Source organism: Pelodiscus sinensis, chromosome 21 (assembly GCF_052426305.1).
Source record: "Pelodiscus sinensis isolate ZL-2025 chromosome 21, ASM5242630v1, whole genome shotgun sequence".
Classification (NCBI taxonomy): Eukaryota; Metazoa; Chordata; order Testudines; family Trionychidae; genus Pelodiscus; species Pelodiscus sinensis.
In genome coordinates, this window is record NC_143072.1 from 16,213,911 (window position 1) to 16,229,680 (window position 15,770).

The following is a 15,770-nucleotide window of genomic DNA, read 5'->3' on the forward strand; positions in this document are numbered from 1 at the left end:
AGCAGGACCAACCCCAACCCCAACCCCAACTAAATCATCCCAACCAGGGCTTTGTCAAGCCGGACTTAAAACCTCTAGGGATGGCGATTCAGCCACTTCCCTAGGGAACCCATTCCAGTGCTTTACCACCCTCCTAGTACACTCTAAGGCCATGTCTAAACTACACCCATCTGTCGACAGAGGGATGTAAATTAGACGTATTGAAAGTGCAAATGAAGCCGGGATTTAAATATTGCGCATGTCATTTGCATAATGGCAGCCACCATTTTTTTTTTCGGAAATGGGGCTTTTCGGAAAAAAATGGCAGTGTAGATGAGGAGTACAGGATCTTTCAAAATGGGGCATTTCTGTCAAAAATGCTTCGTCTAAACTGCTGGTTTTTTTTTTTAAAAGCCCCGTTTCGGAAAAAAAGCGGCAGCTGCCATTATGCAAATGAAGCGCAGGATATTTAAATCATGGCTTCATTTGTACTTTCGATACGTCTAATTTACATCCCTCTGCTGACAGAGGGGTATAGTTTAGATGTAGCCTAAGACAGGAGTTCTCAACCTTTTTCTTTCTGAGTCCCCCCTCAGCATACTGTTAATATTCCACAACCCACCTCTGCCCCAACAGCTGCTTTTCTGCACGTCCGGTAGATGAAAAGCCAGGAATGGTGGTATGGGGCAGCATGCTGGGTCACGGCCCAGAACCCCACCTCAAAGGGAACCCCACAAAGCTAAGTCGCTCAGGCTTCCTCCTTCAGTCCTGGATGGTGGGGCTCAGTCTTTGGCGTTCTGCCCTGGGCCCCAGTAGGGATGTTAAGAAGCAGGTATTTAACTAATCGTGTACTCGATACAATCTTTAGTGACTACACGATCAGTCGATAAGGGAAGGCGCTCAGTCCTGGCTCGCACGGACTGATGCAGAAGCAGCAAGTGGGGCAAGTGAGTAGTCAAGTAGTCGATTCGACTAACCAATAAACCTACACTTATTGGGTAATCAACTACTTGACTATTCCCTTACATCCCTGCGCCCCAGAGAGTCTAACGACAGCCCTGCTCTCTGGTTTACTTTTGGTAAACCCCCTGAAACATGCTCATGGCCTGCCAGGGAGCACCCAATCCCTGGTTGAGAACCTCTGCTCTAGGAACAAATCTCTGCCCAAAAGAGCTTCCGATCCAAGCATAAGGCTGTACACAACAGGCAGGGAGAGGGCAAGGTGACACAGACTAGCCAGGGTCACCTTTTGTGTAAGAATCATGGCAGAGGGATTGGGAAGGAGACACTGAGGTGGCTTTGGAGATATTTCCAGGGAGTTCCTCCCGTGCACAAAGAGCAATACTAAATACACCGAATTCTTCTGAAAGCCTGGCCCTAAATGCCCACGACACTAATTATTATTATTTGTGAGGTGCTTGGCACTGTACGGGTGTGTCTAGACTACACGCCTCCGTCGATGGAGGCATGTAGATTAGACAGATCGGCAGAGGGAAATGAAGCTGTGATTTAAATAATTGCGGCTTCATTTAAATTTAAATGGCTGCCCCGCTGTGCCAATCAGCTGTTTGTCGGCAGATCGGGGCAGTCTGGACGCGCCGCGGTCGACAAGGAAGCCTTTGTTGATCGACGCAGGTATGCCTCGTGAAACCAGGTTTACCTGCACCGATAGACAAAGGCTTCCTTGTCGACCGCGGTGCGTCCAGACTGCCCCGATCTGCCGACAAACAGCTGATCAGCTGTTTGTCGGCTCAGCGCAGCTGCCATTTAAATTTAAATGAAGCGGCGATTATTTAAATCGCTGCTTCATTTCCCTTTTTCGAATAAACTAATGTACATGCCTCCATCGACGGAGGCATGTAGTTTAGACGTACCGTACAAGAGTAAAGACAGTCTTTACCCCCATAGGATGCTTTTGGAAACTCAGCAATCTTCATACGATTTCTCTTACGGAAACATCCTTTAGAATGCTATTGGGATTCAAAGGAAAGGGTTGTGCAGTAATGTAATTAAGTTTTAAACTGGGGGTGGGGAGCTTAAGGCCTGGGGGGGGGGCAGATGCAGTCCCCAGTTTGTCTGGATCTAGCCCCTGAAACTCGGGGCTCCCCCAGCACTGGGGAGCCCACACTGATGAGGGGCTGGGGTTTTTTGTTTGTTTGTTTCTGACTTGTTTACAGCCCCCAACTGATATTTCTGTGGATCAGTGGCTCCTGACCCAAAAAAGGTTACCCACCCTTGTTATAAACCACAGGTTCCCAAACTGGCGGGTGCAGCCCCTGGAGGGGGAGCATGAAGAAATTCCAGGGGGTGACCCAGCTTCCCCCCCCGTCAATCCCGCCCCCCAAGAAAGTGTCCAGTCCATGCAGCTCAGGCTACCTGGGGCGGGAGGAGGATGGAATGTCCCGGGAAGACTTCAAAATGGCCACCTTAAAAGGGCAATGTCTGCTCTGCTCTTAAAAGGGCAACTTTTTTTCTTTTGCTCAACAAGTTTTGCTGCTATTTTGGGGGGAGGGACGTGAGGGTCTCTCAAAAATCAAAAAGGGGGTGAGGTGCCAAAAAGTTTGGGAACCACTGTAATATAAACAATAACCTACCAACCCTATAGGGTTTAACAGAGAATGAGTTTTTATAGTCTGGTTTTAACCCCACCATAGCAGGGCTGGAGTCCTCTGTTGCATTCTGTAGAAGGGTTTTAACAAACCAACCTGCAGAAAGGGGACCACTCTGTAATTCTATGAGACTGTTCCATGAAGTTATGGAGGCACCTATTGTTATTGTGTCAGTGCCAAAAGGGATGCAACGTATCTCAAAGAGAAAAGAATGCCCTCCAAAGGTTACAATCTACAGCCTCCATCCTGCAAGCACCCACTACCAGGAACACATGAGCCCCAGTTTTTGAAGGGATGCGTGCAGATAACAAGCCAGCAGGGAGAGGACAGACTGAAGAAAGAGAAACATTATGGCACTAAGATGACTCAGTTCAAGCATGAGCACATCTTGGTAATTTCCAGACCCAGTAGAGGTGCCAAGAGCACCAAGTCACTTATGTTGTCACTACTGTTTTAAAGTTATACCCAGCAAAGCCTCCAGGAATGGGAAAAATGTTCAGCAATACATAGATGCTACCTTCAAATCCACAAAAGCCAAACTCTGTCCCTAAGTCAACCTGCTGTCTACTGTGTCTGAGATAGTCCCAAATGGTTCTGTTCTGCCCCCATGTAATTTTCTATATGAAAATTTTAAAAAATTAAAATGCTATGGAGAATACTAAGTTAAAGTGACAATCGTCTTGCTATCCACTTTCGTCTAAAATTATACACATTGCATAGATTTGGGTGCACATCTTATAATTTTAACAAGTAAGTTGCCAGAACAAGCTGCATAAGGAGACAGAGCTCTCCGAATAAAGCCATAAATCAAATCACTGAGCTCTCCGAATAAAGCCATAAATCAAATCATTGCAAACCTTTGAAGAAAACAGAAACTCCCATTTACATGCTGATAATTCAGCAGCTACATCTATCAGCCGACAGCTAACATACCATTCAAAACACTGTTTCCCCAAACCACAAAGTTGAACATAAAGTACGGTCCATGGCATAGTCAATGAATCTGAAAACCAATTGCCCACTGTTGTTGTTTTTTTTTTTCGGGAAAGAGACAAAGCTGTTAATCTGAGTCAAATCAGGTTTACAAAACACTGCCATCCCAGGAAGAAAACAATCTGTCTTGGTTTTATACAGGAAAAAAATTATATTGTTTAGGGTCAAGAGGTAAACTTAGAGGGGCTGACGGAGTCTCGTTTCTCTCTTGCTCTAAATATACACACATAAATCTTTAGCAGTTATGAAAGGGTTTGGAGCATATTTATGTTATCACGATGCCTATTGTTTTGTTTTGGAAAAGCACTGTCAGCACATACAAATACACATTCCTGTTAATATATGATCTCTGAAATACAATCATGGATACAATATAGACAGAGCTCGGGCTCCACAATTCCCCTCCCTCCCCAGATCCCAGCTAACATTTCAATCCCGAAGTAGTGGCAATGGTGGTTCTTTTTCTTTAATAAAGAGAAAAAAAACTAAATAAACTTGTGCTTTACCTTTTTTCTTTATTTTGCTTTCTGGATTTGTGCAACAACCCTATCAGTACAACAGCTGCTCGGATCCCTGCCCTTTTAGAATGCATCCTGTCAGCCGGCTGTGACATAGTTAAGGTGACACTTCCACAGACTCTGCTGCCAATATTCCCAACCCTTGGCAAGAGACCTGCTTAGAAAAGTGCAAACCTCCCTCTCCTCTCACTGCCACACACACTTCTCTTCCTCTCCCTCTCTCTCACTCCTCTGCCTTGTTACTCCTGCCTCATAGGTAAAGCTCTTGCCTGAATCAGGTGACTTCTCTTACTCCTGCGACCTTCAAGTCACCTGCCTCCCCTTCCTAACTGACTACAGCCTCTGATTCTGCCGCTGCTCTTCTGCTCCGGGTTGCTAAGCTGCCGGCACACAGAAGGGTGGCATTTCCGAGTCAATTAAATCACTTAAAATTGTACCAGCCTCAGATGTGGTCATCAGCTCTTGACTATATGTCATGCCTGCATTTCACCATCACCATCACCACACACACCCCTCATTACCCCCAAAAGAACTGAACTCGGGAGCTTCTCTTCGACACTTGAAAGTTAGCATGAAACCAGAGCAGATGCCGAAGTAACATACTGAGCCTTTGCCTCAAGCTCTATAATTTGCCGGATGATACCTGCGAGCAACGGATCTGCGTGGCACTGGGACTAAGGAAAGCTTTCAGGTTTCTCCTCTGCTATTGCTTGTTACGTTTTTTGCGGAACAAAGAGGATTTGTGTGTGTGAGAGAGAGCATGTACACTGTGTGTTTTACGAAGGCAGAGGGCATTCAAAGCATCATTGATTTTATGCTGGGAAACAAAGATTACTGAAAGGTGGGTGTAATTAATTACCCGTTTTTTGTAATTCTTTGCTAGAAAACAAAATCCAAACCTGTGGTCTAAGTAAAACTAAGTTTCCATGGGGTTTTGGATCGGGTGACACTGTGGTTGTCAATTCGCATCACCAGCATTAACCAATGGTTCTCAGACTAAATGTAAAGGTATCTTTTTCTCCCCACAGAATGTCATTTCCTGATTGCTGCCAGGGATTACATGAATTTTAAGAACATTAAAAGGAACTGGGATTTTATTTGTAATGGTTGGAATCTAATGTTGCAACTAAAATAACTTCGTTATTCATCACAGTGAAGGGTTTATGAAAATACTTTGTATAGTTAAGGGTAAAATTCAGACTTTATAAGAACCTCAATATGGTCGACTTAATTAAAGCATCCGTAAAATCTGAGAGTTTTGGGGGGGGTTATTTGTTACATCGCAAAAAAAAATTCTAAAACATTAAATCTTTTATGAACTGGGACAAATTCTCAGCCAGGATAAGTTGGCATAATGCCAGAACCTAGCTCGTTGTGTTGTGTTTAAAATATGCCACATGAATAAACCTGTTACTTTTTCTAGAAGTGTACTGAGCCGTGTCTGCGAACGGCTGCTGTAAAATGTAGCCCCTTTAGTCTGCTATGTACAGCATAAGTCATATTCCCTGTTCCAGCTTTTTTTTATTAAGTAGACTGTAAATGATCTAGCATAGAGCATCAGCACCAACACCTTTCCTTTTCAAAGTACGTTACCATGGAGATAAAAAAGCAGGTCTCCTCCCTCCTCCTTCCCCACCACTTCCATCCTCCCATATTACTTACCAGTCATGCTGGTTTAATTCTCACATTAGAAAAAAACACAGGCTCAGCTAATTCACTTGGAACACATTAACTGCAAGAGGAACTAAAAACCAGTGCTTTGGTTTATGGCGTGTGCCCTAAGAGAACAGACAGGCAAAAATGTTCACCTTCTTCAAGACTAAACTATAAGCAACTAGCCAAAGGCAGCTAGGATTCTATATCGCTTTTCCTTTAGAGGCAATAGCTTAGTTATAATAAACTTATTAGATCATCTAATCCAACCCTTCCTAGATGGGGTAGAATTGTTCCCTATGGGGCAGACATATTCCCTGTGGTGTGCTTTCAAAGTCTTTATCCAGTCTAGTCTTAATGCATGAAGAAGAGGAATGCTCTGTTAATAATAGAGGAATCAGAGCCATCCATCTTTCATCCGGAAGTGCATTCATTCATGGGATACTAAGTACTTGTCTTATTTCCCAAGGTTCTTATGAGCATAAAGACAAGGGGCTGCCTGTGCTGGTCCTTCCCCCAAAGAACACCCAAATCCCAAATGTGCAAACCACTGGGCAGCCTTTGAGCAATGATGTATTTCTTTGAATTTGGATATCAGCAATGGACACGAGAGATTCTCTTTCCTGCGGGAATATGGGGGAGGATGGGCAAATGTATGCCTCTGTCAGTCAACAAATGGCTTGTTTCTGGGTGCGTGTACACTGCAGGGCTTACCTCGAAATACGCGACACAAACTGAGCTACGGCAATGGCGTAGCTTATTTCGAAATAGGGAGTGTCCACACAGCACTTATTTCGAAATAGAGCACTTTTCCTCCGACTCCCCTTTCTCCTTGTACAATGAGGTTATGGGAGTCAGAGTAAGAAGTCCTCCAGCTTGACAGTATTTTGACACAATTTTGAAATAGCTGCCTGCTGTGTAGATGTGGACTAAGTTATTTTAGAATAGCGCTAGTTATTTCGAAATAGTGTTGCAGTGTCGACGTACCCTCTGTGTTATTTTGGCACACAGAGGCAGCCTCTGCTAACAAATCGTTCATAAGAGCGGACTGGAAATATGTGGTATGAATGCATCGACTCAGCAAACTCAGCAGAGGACTGGACTTGATGACTTCTTGAGGTCCCTTCCAGTTCTAGTGTTCTATGATTCTCTGCAATGGTCATCTTGAAGCCAGTTGTCTTCACATCCCCATGTGCCGAGAAAAGTGTTCAGTCAAGCAAAACTGGACAAAGGTTCATCTTGGGGATTTCAGTGAAAGGACAAGGGTGCTTCCCTCAGATCTTCACAAACCATCCTTACTCCACAATAGAGGAAAAATGGGGAAACCAGCCATAAACTCTAATAATTGTCCTGTGACATTAGAGTCTCGATAGGGACATGTGGCTGAAATATGATCCTGTGATACCTAGGAACCCTGTAACGGGGGAGGAGGTCAATCATTAACAGAACATGGGGTTTTCCTCGCAAAGTCCACAAAAGTATGTTTGCTCAGGACCTAATAGACTTCAAAAAGGAACACACAAAATCTGATGCAGAAGAGAAGTATTTTTTAAAACCCATCTTCTCTGCCTGCTACATCTTAGCAGTCAGTCAAGGGCAGCTCGTCCATGTGACAATGTCCCTTGCTACACTGTCAGATTGACTGAGCCCAGGCTGAACTTCTGAGTAAGGGATGGAGACACAATTTGTGTATGAATTTTTTCATAGATGCTAAGTGTATAAGGCAAGGGAGTAAGTGCCTCTCTCTCACTCATCTGCCTGGCTTCACCACCATCTACTTTCCCCCAACATCCTTCCGACTTTTACTTTGTCTCCCAGTGCTACGTATACTGGAGCTGGCAGTTCCCCTGGGGGTGCATTGCATTCAATGAAAGAGAACATCATACTTTATATCTACAACCATTTGCCAGCAGGAAGAGCACATATGGTCCTGGTCCCTAAATGCAATGGCATATGATACTGCTGCTTTGTGGTTGGGGACACTGTATTAGGAGCAGAGATTCCAGTACAATTGATCAGCAGATACTTCTAGTGCAGGACATGTATTTTGCACAATTTCATAAGACTCACATGGGGATCACAAGTGCAACCATTAGGAGGAGAGAATAGAAGGGAGCAGATACTACCCATCCTCTGCACACTCTCTGATATGCTCTTTATCATGACTTCAGCTCTCCCATATTTAGTTATTCAAAGTGATCATCATCTAAAAGTACCATGCTTAAGGTTGCCTGTATAACCTTAACTCTGCCCTCTTCCATACACACAATTTTATGCAATCTCTAATTACATGATCACATATTTTTATTTCCACAAATCATCTCCAAAGAGAACATACAATATATCTTTTTATACAAATTCCTGTCTCCCAGACTCTATTTAGTCAGGCAGCTAGCTGTATAAAGGAGATGTGTCCACCAATGCCCTGAACTTATTATAATCCCAGAAAAAAACTAGCCATGTACAAAGATTTACAGATGCATGTAACTGCATGCTTGTGTGTAGTCCCATTAAAGTCAATGTTAAGTTAAGCACTTGCATAAAAGTCTTTGCAAGATCATGGTCTAAAGGGATTGATTCAAAATCCATTTAATTCAATGAAAAATGTCAGAAGGTTTTGGATCAGGTGCGACAAAGATGAAGCAGAGAAGCAAGGGTTGTTCAGAATTGATCACTTCAAATAGCTGATGAGGACTAGGGATATAAAATCCCAATTAATCAGTTAACTGGTTAAACATTATCTTAACCTAACATTTCACTGGTTAACCAACTAAGTGGAATACCTAAGTGGGCAGCCCTCCGTCCATGGCCTGGTTAACTGGTTACCTGTTCACATCCCTACTGAGGACACATGTATTTGAATTCACCTGCATCAGGGCAGGCAGGAAAAAATATAGAATTCCCACCCCACAGCAAAATCAGCCCTATCATAAACTAGGTCCTCAGAGGCAGCTAGTGAAACTTCAACAAGTGACGGTGGGGGGAAGAGGGATATAATAAAACCTGCTGCTGTCTTAATCATCATTTATTGCAGACAGCACTTAACTCCCACTCTGAAGCCTTTTAATAAAGCTTTTGTTGGTCCAACTAATCCCTTTGTTCCTGCTGAAAATATCCGGCTGCTCCCTTTTGAACAGGAAGCATCAGAGCCTGGTGATTTCTGAGAGGCAGTCACAAAAAAATAGAACCCATTTTCATGCCAAATTATATCAATTCTCAGACACCTCATTGGGGTGGGAAGCAGGAGTTGGGTTTTAAGGATTTTACCTCTGCTTTGAATTTCGTTGAGTCCCTCCCTCTGAAGCCACTTCCCCCCTCCCCACCCCGCCCGCCACGTGCACACACAGAGACAAGTCAAGTATCAATTCTCTCATGTTTTACGCGGAAGTGGCTTTGTATTGATTTCTAAAGATGTTCAATTCTCCCGTGTTTGGAAATGGAGACTCACTTAGGTAAACAGCCAATATTTTCCTTTCCACCTGCATATGACAACCGTGCCTCCCTTCTAATCAATTTATTTGGGGCTTAGTTTTCAGCCTATTTGTAATTACATAATCAGGTGGGGCCAGAATGATATTTTAGAGGAAGGCTGGGCTTCTGGTAAAGGCAGTGGACTAGAATGCAGGAGATCTGGATTCATCCTCTGTCTCTGCCAAGGACTCCCAGTGACACCTCGGGAGTCACTTCAATTACATCTTCGCTGCTTTTGAGGTGTGATTGCAGCATATATAGATCCATCAAAGGCAGTTTTAATCAGGTACCGATAGCACGGGCTAGCTGCTTGAGTATATAGTCGGGATGTTAGCGTGGGCTTATCAGTTAATTCTAACAACTATGTGCACCCCCGTTGCTGTCTCAGTATCAGAGGCAGCAAGGGAGGGAGGCAGGAGCCAGTGCCCATAGGGAGCTGGCTTTTAAGCCGGCTGCCTGCATGTGCTGGCTCCCACATAGCCACCTGCCCTCCCCCTCCCCCTGTGCTGCTGCCTCTGATAGAGAGGCAGCAACGCGGAGGGTGGGGGGGGGGGGATAGGCAGGAGCCAGTATACATGGAAAACAGATTTCAAGCCAGCTCCCCACATGTATCAGCTCCCACCGAGCCACCTACCTCCCGCACTGATTCCTCTTTATCAGAGGCAGGAGCCAGTGCTGGTGGGGAGCTGGCTTAAAAGCTGGCTCCCTGTGAGCACCGGTTCCGGCTCCCCCTCTCCTGCCCTGTAAACATGTAACTGCTAAAAAAATCCAGCGGCTTAAAAGCTGGCTCCCTGTGAGCACCGGTACCGGTTCCGGCTACCCCCCGCCCCATGTAAACATGTAACTGCTAAAAAATCCAGCGGTTACACGTTTACACAAATACACGTTTGGTTAACATCCCGAGTACATACGTAGCTGGGCTTCGACTTGTGGCCAGGGGAGCTGACCAGGCCCCTGGGCAATGTGAGGAGACCAGGTCTCCTCTCTTGGAAGGGGCGTGGCCTTGGGAGAAAGGGGTGGGGCCCAGCACTACCTGGACACCTGTCAGCCCTCAGAGCTGGCCGGAGCGTGTTGCGCGGGACTCTCGAGCACACCACGTGGCGTTCCTGTGGAGGTTCTAAAGAGTTTGGGCAATTGCCCCTTTTGCCTCCCTCTGTTGGCCGGCCTGCTTGAGGCCAGCCCGTGCTGCTGAGTTTTACTGCTGTTGGGACCCACACAAGCCAAATTAAAGCTAGCTGGGAGTTCTGTCCAAGGTCTGTATGTGCCGCAGCCACACCTCCAATTGCAGTGTGGACGTAACCTTAAGCTCCACCTCCGTGGCCCCTGTCTAAAAGGGCACTAACACGTCCACCCTTTTGTCTGCTTGGATTGTAAGGTCTCCGGCGCAAGGGCTGTCTCTGACTGTCTGTATGTGCAGCATCTAACGCCACCGGGCCCCGTTCTCACTTGCTCTACAACCAGGGCAGCCCAGAAATGTTGCTGGGCGCTGAACGAGGTGTGTGGGGGCGGAGACTGGCTCCAGGTCCCCAGAAGGGGTGGGGCCTCAGGCAGAAGGGGTGTGGGTAGCCTCCTCCAGATAGCCCTCCAGCCACAAGTCAAAAGGTCCAGGGCTCTGGCTGCGGCATTTCTGCTGTAGCAGCAGCGACAGCCAGGATCCCTGGGCTCTTTCCAGTCACTGGCCCCAGAGCAGATGCCCCCTTTGCCTTGCCTGTCACCGGCCTGGCTACAACCGCTCTTGGCACCACTGTAAGAGAAACAACCAGGGGTGAAAGTAACTTACACTTCTTACAGGTACTCTCCTGTCAAAACATACCCCCACCTTCAGGCAGCACCCGAGGGCATTGGGATACGAGTACCTGTAAGAAATGTCAGTGTGGGGTGGAGTACGGAGGACTCAGAGCAGAGGGTTGGGGGGCTGGGGAGGTGCAGGAGTCAGGGCAGGGGGCTGGGGACATGGGGAGGTGCAGGAGTCAGAGCAGGGGGCTGGGGATGTGGGGAGGTGCAGGAGTCAGGGCAGGGGGCTGGGGATGTGGGGAGGTGCAGGAGTCAGGGCAGAGGGCTGGGGATGTGGGGAGGTGCAGGAGTCAGGGCAGGGGGCTGGGGACGTGGGGAGGTGCAGGAGTCAGGGCAGGGGGCTGTGGGGAGGTGCAGGAGTCAGGGCAGGGGGCTGGGGACGTGGGGAGGTGCAGAAGTCAGGGCAGGGGGCTGGGGACGTGGGGAGGTGCAGGAGTCAGGGCAGGGGGCTGGGGATGTGGGGAGGTGCAGGAGTCAGGGCAGGGGGCTGGGGATGTGGGGAGGTGCAGGAGTCAGGGCAGGGGGCTGGGGATGTGGGGAGGTGCAGGAGTCAGGGCAGAGGGCTGGGGATGTGGGGAGGTGCAGGAGTCAGGGCAGGGGGCTGGGGACGTGGGGAGGTGCAGGAGTCAGGGCAGGGGGCTGGGAACGTGGGGAGGTGCAGGAGTCAGGGCAGGGGGCTGGGGACGTGGGGAGGTGCAGGAGTCAGGGCAGGGGGCTGGGGATGTGGGGAGGTGCAGGAGTCAGGGCAGGGGGCTGGGGATGTGGGGAGGTGCAGGAGTCAGGGCAGGGGGCTGGGGATGTGGGGAGGTGCAGGAGTCAGGGCAGAGGGCTGGGGATGTGGGGAGGTGCAGGAGTCAGGGCAGGGGGCTGGGGACGTGGGGAGGTGCAGGCGTCAGGGCAGGGGGCTGGGGATGTGGGGAGGTGCAGGAGTCAGAGCAGGGGGCTGGGGACGTGGGGAGGTGCAGGAGTCAGGGCAGGGGGCTGGGGACGTGGGGAGGTGCAGGCGTCAGGGCAGGGGGCTGGGGACGTGGGGGTGCAGGAGTCAGGGTGGGGATGTTCAAAGGGCTCAGGGCAGGGGGTGGGGTGTGTGGGATAGTGCCCAAGGAGGCTGGGGAGGGGAAAGTGTGCGAAGGACCTTGGGGCTGGGTTAATTTACCTGGCCGGGACTGAGTTGCTGCAGCCAGGCAACTGCAGTCAGGGACCATGCCAGGATCGCTTTGGCCATGGCAGAGGTGGGGTCAGAGCCAGGCCACTGCAGACAGATGGGGGCTGCCGCAGCCCTTCCCAAAGCAAATGGGGGCTATATCACAGGTCCTGCCCTAGGGCCAGGGCTGGGCTGTCACAGCCACAACTAGACAAGGGCCAGTTCCACTCCCACACTCCCCGGGGGGCTCTTTAAAGAGCCTGCCCTGAGCCAGCTCTTGCTGGAGCAGTACACCAGGGCACATCCCCTTGCTTTCCCCTCTGGAAACAACAGATACTGCCTTGGAGGAAAACAACCCCGACCCCTACCCGGTACAATGGTTTCTCCTGTTGCAGCTGAGACCTTCGCTATTTGCAGCCAGGGAGGGGGAAGTGAATCAGTGTTTTGTTGAGTTTTCCTCCTGCTCAGGATATTTTTTTAAACAACCGTTTGATGCAACATGTTGGAGACACCAAGAGCGAGAAATATTTGTTCTTCTTTATGAGCCACGGTTAAAAGGCATCTCAGACAGCAAAGATTCTGCCGTCTCCAAAGAGGAAAGATGTTTTTTGCTGGAAAGACAGAAATGCACCCCTCCAACCTGTCCCTCCCACCACCTTTGGACTGAACACCGGACTGCACAATGCAACCCCCTGGGAAGATGCGAGCACGTCTCGGGTTTGGAAGAGGTAGAAGAGTCATCAGCCAGGATAAGTGGCAGCTCTCATGCAGTAGTGGATCATATTCATGCCAGAAGAATGGCTTGTATTAATAAAGGCCAAGCCAGCAAATATAAGAGAAGACGTCGTGAGGATATGTTGTGGTGTCCTTAGCCAGAGGCTAAAACATTAAACAGAGAAAAGAACCAGCAGAGACTCAACACAGACGCTGGTTGTAGCAGAAAGAGAAGAGGACACCAGCAAAGCAATAGCCCAGAGGCCTTGACTCTTTTCCTCAGAGCGGTCATTCATTTATTCTGTCACACAATAAACAGCATTTTACCTTAGCTGAAACATGCATTAAGCATGTGAGGCAGGTAACTGTTGGGAAGGGCAGCCTGGGGAATCCACTCTTACAGCTCGTGCACAAAGACAATTTTATCTGGGGGGGATTTTGGTCCCAGGAGCCCCTCTGTGGTTATGTGCAGGGGTATGTACTGGAGGAAGAGGAGCTGTATTGTTTGTCGGCTGCAGTCTGGTGAAAGCCCTCTTGGGTACGTAGGTAAAGCAAGGCATGAAAGCCTGGAGGATGAGTGGCAGAGGGCAGGCAGTCTTATCCTTTCCTGGAGCACCCGCCTCGTTTTCTGTCTCTGCTCCCCTTTCCTGCTAGAGCTCATTGTCCTCCCCTACAACGCACCCGCTTTGATCTCATGCTCCCATTGTGAGTCATCTTCCCAAAGAAATGGCACATCATGCACACCGCGTAATGATTTCTGCTTGACAAATAGACTGTGAAATGGACTCCTCCTGCCTTCACAAAGAAAAGCCAGTGCATAAAAGAGAATGTGTGTCAGGCTGCAGCTGGCTCTAAAACACAAGCCACGTGCACCTCTGGCAGAAGGCATATCGGTCAGAACCATGGGGGGGAACCCCCACTTGCAAAAGCTCTCTGAACGGGGTTCATCTCTGCTTGAAAGATTATTCCATGAACTCCCCAGCCCGGATCTCCTAGAGTAACCTCCAAGCAAAGCAGTAAGGACTGGTGAAGAGAGCATCCCAGGTGAGAGACTGCCATGAAGGACAGCCTCCTTCATTTCTTCAGTAGAACATTCTACATAGGGCCAATTAAAACTAGCCCTCTCCCCAGTACGAACCACTTCTATAGGCATGAAACTTCCCCTGTACAGACGTACACGCTCCAATTAAATGCCACTTAAGCCCTCGGAATAAGGTGTAAGTGGAGCACAGGCCTCAATGCAGTGATGCTAGAGTTGCCAGGTGTCCGGTATTGACACAGATAGTCCGGTATTTTTGCCTCCTGTCCTGTAATAAAATTCCGAAAATACCGAACAACTAAAATGTCCGGTATTTTCTGATTTCTTTTCCCAGCCAGAAGGCGAAAATACCGGACACCTGGCAACCCAAGTGCTCAGGCCCGGGCCCAGCAATGCCTTCCCTGAGTCTTAGTGCTCAACTTCTCCCCTGTTCCTATCCCTATTCTAACTCTGCACTCACTCTGAAAGGGGCCATGCTGTTTTATTTATTTTATTTATTTTTTGCTCAACAACTTCGCCCCCCCCCCCCGCCCCCCATTTTTTCCTCCTCAACAGAATTTTTTCCCTGGTGTTTGTTTGGTTTTTTTTTTTGGGGGGGGGGGGTTTGGTATTTTTGGTTCAGCCATCTGGCAACCCTAGATGCGGCAGAAGAGAGGAATTTCCACCATAGAGTCTTTATGTCCGTAATGGCCAACGCGCTAGCCACTAGCCACATGTGGTTATTTTGACTGGTCGACTGCGGCTAGTTGGCTATAGCAGCAGCCACTATATTATTTACATTCATAGGCAGTTGGTGAAGGCAGTCTCCCCAACTCCAGTTCCGCCCCTTATGCTGAGGCCCCGCCCCAGCCTCAGGTGAGCGGGGCAGAGGCCGCATGGCATGGCCCCAGCCTCCTCAGCCCCGGAGAAGGGCGCACATGTGAGTCGACCCAGCCCGGCCCAGCCTCGCCTCTTCTGCCCCGGAGCACTGGGGAAGGGTCCGGAGGGTGCACCACGTAGCCCGGCTCACCCCAGCCTCTCCAGCCCCAAGGAGGGTGAAGGGCACACAGAGTGGCCCAGCCTCTCCAGCCCCGAAGCACCAGGAGGGTGGGCGCTGGGGGCAGCATCACTCCACCCCCAGAACACCAACAGCAGGTTGTTCTGGGGGCGGAGTGTGGGCTGAGCTATGCCTGATGGTTTGGAAAGGCAAAGCCTTCCCCCACCTAGGATACCGGACGCCCATGTTTACATTTTCAGAATAATGTGGCTGGTTCACTATAGCAGTAGCCATTCTAGTGGCTACTGCGTCAGAACTGATTGGACACCATGGCTTTAGGTGTTAGGACCCATATGGGGTGATTTCATGTTGACTGGGTGGTAGGGTTATTTCACCCACACGTGATGGGCATGAGAAGGGAATTTAATCATAGCTAAAGGAGAGTGCATCTCACAGAGCAGCAACCCTGTCTTGAGAGTGCAGCTTGGTCCTAGCACATAGCTTGAGCCCATGGCCAGTTTTACAAAAGTATTTAGGCACCTAAAGATGCAGAAAAGTGCCTAGTGGGATTCAAAAAGGCATTTAAATGCCTAACTCAGCTACCCATTACCTTTGTAAATCGAGCTGCCAGTCTTTGTACGAGGAATCAATAACCTTCCAGCTTGGCATTTTGGGGAGTGGCAGTGACTGAGCATTACTGGAAAGCAAAGCATTGTTAATTATATTTGCTCCCCTGGTAAACAAGAGAGAACAAAGGGAGCGTTTTGGTTATATGTTGCACCCTTGCTTTTCAGGGATGCTGTCACTTGTACATAGAACAGCTGGTTGGGAATGTTTTGAACTTTTGGGACAGTGTCAAAGATGCCAGTTCATCAAAACT

At 48.6% G+C, this 15,770-nt stretch overlaps 1 protein-coding gene and 1 long non-coding RNA gene across 7 annotated transcripts in view; one reads left to right on the forward strand and one right to left on the reverse strand.

Annotated features, from left to right (window-relative positions):
* The window catches only part of RAP1GAP2 (RAP1 GTPase activating protein 2), a 353,090-nt gene that overhangs the window by 184,979 nt on the left and 152,341 nt on the right, over positions 1-15,770 (reverse strand). For 3 of the 6 annotated variants that reach the window (XM_089772181.1, XM_089772180.1, XM_025179234.3), the window contains exon 1: positions 4,088-4,216. The exons of the other annotated variants lie outside the window; for them this stretch is intronic. In XM_089772181.1, the coding sequence (XP_089628307.1) occupies positions 4,088-4,194 (107 nt within the window). In that variant the 5' untranslated portion in view covers positions 4,195-4,216. Of the gene's footprint in view, positions 1-4,087; positions 4,217-15,770 lie in introns of those variants that run through there. 6 annotated transcript variants of the gene reach the window in all.
* Positions 4,805-5,352, forward strand: LOC112543953 (uncharacterized). Its single transcript, XR_003087248.3, has 2 exons — positions 4,805-4,940; positions 5,128-5,352. It is a non-coding gene; the product is annotated as an uncharacterized LOC112543953 (long non-coding RNA).